At 43.5% G+C, this 5,000-nt stretch overlaps 2 protein-coding genes across 4 annotated transcripts in view; both read right to left on the minus strand.

Moving 5' to 3' along the window:
* LOC129111607 (NF-kappa-B inhibitor zeta-like) overlaps positions 1 to 320 on the minus strand; it is a 35,665-nt gene extending 35,345 nt beyond the window's left edge. Inside the window, exon 1 of one of the 2 annotated variants that reach the window (XM_054623622.1) lies at positions 71 to 320. Coding sequence is in view for 1 of the 2 variants with exons in the window: in XM_054623621.1 (XP_054479596.1) it covers positions 1 to 32 (32 nt within the window). In the remaining variant the exon portion in view is untranslated. The other variant, XM_054623621.1, reaches the window with a different exon arrangement.
* Positions 321 to 448: 128 nt separating this feature from the next.
* The window catches only part of gk (glycerol kinase), a 9,506-nt gene continuing 4,954 nt past the window's right edge, over positions 449 to 5,000 (minus strand). Inside the window, exons 10-21 of one of the 2 annotated variants that reach the window (XM_054623619.1) lie at positions 4,770 to 4,805; positions 4,617 to 4,684; positions 4,480 to 4,522; positions 4,318 to 4,398; positions 4,159 to 4,237; positions 3,580 to 3,676; positions 3,409 to 3,493; positions 3,142 to 3,262; positions 2,310 to 2,453; positions 2,135 to 2,221; positions 1,792 to 1,878; positions 449 to 1,691 (exon numbers count right to left, since the gene is read on the minus strand). In XM_054623619.1, the coding sequence (XP_054479594.1) occupies positions 1,681 to 1,691; positions 1,792 to 1,878; positions 2,135 to 2,221; positions 2,310 to 2,453; positions 3,142 to 3,262; positions 3,409 to 3,493; positions 3,580 to 3,676; positions 4,159 to 4,237; positions 4,318 to 4,398; positions 4,480 to 4,522; positions 4,617 to 4,684; positions 4,770 to 4,805 (939 nt within the window). In that variant the 3' untranslated portion in view covers positions 449 to 1,680. The remainder of the gene's footprint in view (positions 1,692 to 1,791; positions 1,879 to 2,134; positions 2,222 to 2,309; positions 2,454 to 3,141; positions 3,263 to 3,408; positions 3,494 to 3,579; positions 3,677 to 4,158; positions 4,238 to 4,317; positions 4,399 to 4,479; positions 4,523 to 4,616; positions 4,685 to 4,769; positions 4,806 to 5,000) is intronic. The other variant, XM_054623620.1, reaches the window with a different exon arrangement.

Raw genomic sequence — 5,000 nt, forward strand, 5'->3', positions numbered from 1 at the left:
CGTCCTTCTCCCAAACGCACCTGGAATGTCATGAGTCAGTGCAATACGAGGAAACGACCGACTGACTCACCTGTAACTGCAAATGAGGAACAACCTCGCAACGCACCTGCCTCGACTTCCTGGTTGAATAGTTACTTATACGAATGTGTCGTTTTCAAACAGTCTGAAGTCCACCCCGGGTATTGAGGGTCAGTTAATATGCAAATGATCTTAAAAGTGCTGGACACAAGTGGAACAATACAGCCTGTGTAAGTCAATCGGTAACTCTACTGCAAAGCAAAGGTCTATAATAAAAAAATAAAAATAAAAACCCTGTCAACAGCTTCTAGTATCTTGGCTTTAGTCCAAAGTATAAATATTCTAATCTTTAAAGACAGCTCGCACACGTCAAGAAAAACAAAAGTGCAACCGTACAATTTGGGAACTACATAACTTTATTTTCCTTTTTAAACCCACGACATGTCAAACTGGACCCTATATATATATATATATATATATATCATTTCATCATATCCTTTGTGAGCAACTGGAAGGGAACGGCATGCAGAGGGAGCAGCCAAACAGATCATTGTTTTACACAAAACAACTCCTCCCCCCAAATGTCACAGTTATAGAGGTCTTATCGGTAGCACGCTTTGCTTTAATACTTGCCATTATTTTATGTCCGTTTCCATTCCATTCATAAATACCCATTGGGAAATTGCAGTTACACCCCAAAAGAGCACTTGGAACTTTAACGTAGTCATTTCATCCCTCGGGTTCAACAAACAACTGCATGAACGTACAAAGCAAACACCGCATCCGCATTCCGGTATCTAATCGGCATCCAAACAGAATAAATACACCTTTGTTAACCGGCTTCTAGTTCCTCGAGGTTTAACTCTTCAAACCGCCGTGAATATACAGCAAAGGGGAGTAGCTTAACAATTTCTTTCTACGGTTTCATAATTGCCTCTTTGAAAGAGGTAGTCGTTTAAAAAGAGGGTTTTAACCGTCGCCAAACATTTTAATGCAATAAAGCTTATTCAGTTATCTTTGAAGATGCAAAAAAAAACAACCTTTGGTGCATTTCAGGTTGATAACTAGCCTGAAAAACATGTGCGGTTCATACAAATAATCACATCGACAAACCGTAATAGATTGTTAAATCACTTACTAACAGCCGCTTCACTTTTTTAATCATTAATGATCTTAGCAGTTAAGAGTCTAACCGAGGGATGGCGCATATTTTTTACAGTTTAACAACAATGTGGCTTTCTCCAAAGAAAACAAAAAACAAACCTAGTCAGTTCATTAACCTTTCCTTGTTTTTAATTAACAACTAACGCTAAAATGATGTGCCGTAATCCCAACCGTTAGAAAAAATATATATTAAACTCTTAGTTAGTACACAGCTCCCGCGAGACAAAACCAAACAAAAACATAAAGTGCACCGTGGCTCGTAGTGGAGGGTTCGGAACGACGCGCGACGCAGATCGCAGATGAGTTTCTACATAAATAAATACTGCATGCACACCCCTGCTATAATTTATCTCTAATGCTGCAGAGAAGAAGAAGAAAAAGTCCCGTTAGTCAGTTCATTGTCCTGGTTTCAGTTCACATTTAGCAGCAGCAGCAGCAAAATAGGCCAAGTGGCGGTCCGGCACGAAGAGCGTTTGTTCTCCGCTTTCCTCCCCGAGTCTAGTCGCGGCCTGATGTGGACAGACAAAAAAACAACAATCCAATTTTTAATGAAATTGTAATAACCGTAAAAATACTTTGTGCGCAGTCCTTCGTCGAGTAGTCACTGACCTGCGATGTATTTTGCACCAACTAACATCAGCATGCTGCCCATGATGTACAAGCCCAGGGGGATGCTGCAGAAGATACTGGTCTCACCTGTTGGTCATTTGAAGGAGAGTCAGAAGAGCAGTCATACCACAAAACAAACCGTGAAAAAGACGTGATATATTTTCTCTTTTTTGTCATATAAAATGAATATAATATCACATTCGGGTTAAGCCTCAAACATGTTAGAAGCCTGGGCTGCAGCAAAGACAGTGAGAAGAGGAATTTGGTGTGTGTCCCCCATCACTAACATTAAACATATTTGGGAAAACATTAACAGAGTATTAAAGTTTTTCGTCTAACATACCGTTTCCATTACCGACGGGCTCCGTCGTCTCCCAGTTCATGGATTTCTGAACCGCCTTCTTCCACCGCGCGTACCGAAACTCGCTCTCTGCAAAAACACAACAACTCACACCTTTAGTCTTTGAGCCGCGGCTACCGGTGACGCTTGTCCAGACGGCGGCGGCTCCTCGCTGTACCTTCAGGGTTGATCTGAGGCTCGAACTTCTCGGAGGTGACTTCACTCAGGTCCTCTGGGCTCAGACTCCACACGCTCACCCCCTCTGCCGCTCCCGCTGCCATCGCTGCACCCAGAGCTGTGGTCTCGGGCATGGACGGCTTCACTGCAAATGATCAGCACGACAATATGGACAACGATCGTTATTAGTAGCAGCCATAACTGCATTTTTATGGACTTTTTTTTTTTTTTTTTTTAGCTATTCACATTTGTAAACCAATACAATTCATGTGAGACATTTCAGGCGTGAGCAATACTTTGACATTTCTCAACAACTGATTAACTGTCTAGTGCAGTGGTTCTCAAATGGGGGTACGTGAAGGCACTCCAGGGGGTACGTGAAATCCATTCAAAAATCCTTTAGAAATAGTTATTTAATAAATATTCAATAAAATATAAGTGCAAGTTCATAAACTGAATTCAATGCAACAATGCAATATTCAGTGTCGACAGTTTAATTAATCAGACGCTGATGGCAGAGTGTATTACATCTTTTTTTCAACCAAAAATGCTTTGCGCTGGTTAGGGGGTACATCGCTGAAAAAAGGTTGAGAACCACTGGTCTAGTGAATGGTATTCAGTGTGTAGTCATTTCTTCCACACGTTGCCAGCAGGGGGCAGTAATACATCCAAGGTCGCACCATACCAGCTAGTTAGAAATGGACTAGTGTGCTGTAAAAACATTAAGTCACATGCAAGGAAGAAGAAGAAGCCCTAGTATAGTTGTGTGCAGATTTACACTCGCACACAGTTTCCTTTTGGCATCGCGCTAATCCCGTTCGATCAGAATTTACCGACGGGGATGCAGAGGATGTCTGCCTGCAGCTGCATCAGCAGCTTGTTGGACGTCATTCCTCCGTCCACCTGGAGCTGAGTCAGCGGGATGCCGCTGTCCTGGTTCATGGCGTCCAGTATCTGCGTTGAAATATAAATATATCACTATTAATACGCAAACACCTGCATCTAATGGAATAAGTATCGTAAATAGTTTCGTTAATGGCGATTTACAGCTAAAACTGAGTACAGTATAAATTGGTAGAAATGAGGCAGAGAGCGCTCACCTCTCGCGTCTGGAAACACACAGCTTCCAGTGCAGCGAATGCGACGTGACTCTTATTAGTAAACTGAGTTAACCCGCAAATTATCCTGCGAATCAGAGAAAGATGGGGTGAATCAGAGAGGAAGGCCTGGAAGGTCGATAGACTACGCTGCCGAGTACATCTCAGACTTACCCCCTGGCACTGGGCTCCCAGTACGGAGCGTAAAGGCCTGAAAACGCAGGAACAAAATAACAGCCGTAGGACGTACCGACCGACGCGGCCAACTTCTCTGCGACGGGAGAGAGACGGAAAAAGAAATTAGACCCAAAGAAAATGACAATACGTAAAGAGGGTACAGGAACATAAAGATTCAAGCGATCGGTGAACTTTGGGATAAAAGTGTCTTTAACGACTTGATATTTTGATATATCCATCCATCCATTTTCCGTAACCTGCTTATCCGGTTAAGGGTCGCAGGGTGATCGGTCAATGGGCGAAGGCAGGGTTCACCCCGGACAGGTCGCCAGTCTGTCGTATAGAGACAGACAACCACTCACGCTCACATTCGCACCTACGGGGCAATTTAGAGTCTTCAATGAACCTTAGCTGCGTGTCTTTGGACTGTGGGAGGAAGCCGGAGAAGAACATGCAAACTCCACGCAGAAGGTCGTCCGGCCCGGGAATTGAACCCGGGCCCCTCTTGCTGCGAGGCGACGGCGCTAACCGCTACGCCGCCGCGCAGCCTGAAGATGTCGCGCGACCGGCACGTACCGAGCTCTTCAGATGATCCGATGATCCCGAGGTTGTCCTTCAGCCAACGGACCACAGCTCCGGCAATGGCCACGGAGCCCTGGCAAAAAAGCATGAGAAAACATCTTTTGGGACCGAACGATTATACGGAATGTAACATCAGCGTATTCAAGACCGTACCTCCAGTGCGTAACAGGCAGGTTGGTCTCGACCGAGTTTGTACGCCACGGTGGTCAGGAGGCCGTGGTCGGACATCACGGGCTGCAAACGACGGAAACAAGAAAAAGATAACGCCGTGTGCAAAACGTGTCACCGTTAAAATACAAATCTTTAGTATTGTACCTTGGCTCCTGTGTTTCGCAGGAGAAAGCAGCCAGTTCCATACCTGAAAGGCAAAAAATAAATAAAACTACCAATACATTTGAAGAGAAGATTAGTAAAAAAAAAAAAAAAAAAAAAAAAAAAAAACGGCTACTTACGTGTTTTTAGCCTGCCCGTCCTGAAAGCACATCTGTCCGACAAGCGCCGCCGACTGATCCCCAAGACACTGTTTCGGATTAAGGCGTAAATAGATTAGGTGCCATCGATTGAGACAATGCCGGATATAAAAAAATATATAGAGATGAACTTACCCCTGAAATGGGGATACCTGAAAGAGCTCCAGATTTCTGCCCAAAAAGAAAAGATGAACTTGTTTAATAAGTGAACTGCAAATTTTAATTTTGTTGGACATCTCTACACCAATGGAATATCAAATAAGGATTATTAAAAAATGATTCCTCTTGAATAGGATGGAGTGATAAAATGGAAAATGTGCAGAAATTGTTTATGAACTGACGAAAATGTACTAATTTGTAGCTGAA

The sequence above is a fragment of the Anoplopoma fimbria genome, chromosome 22 (genome assembly GCF_027596085.1).
Source record: "Anoplopoma fimbria isolate UVic2021 breed Golden Eagle Sablefish chromosome 22, Afim_UVic_2022, whole genome shotgun sequence".
In the NCBI taxonomy this organism is placed as follows: Eukaryota; Metazoa; Chordata; class Actinopteri; order Perciformes; family Anoplopomatidae; genus Anoplopoma; species Anoplopoma fimbria.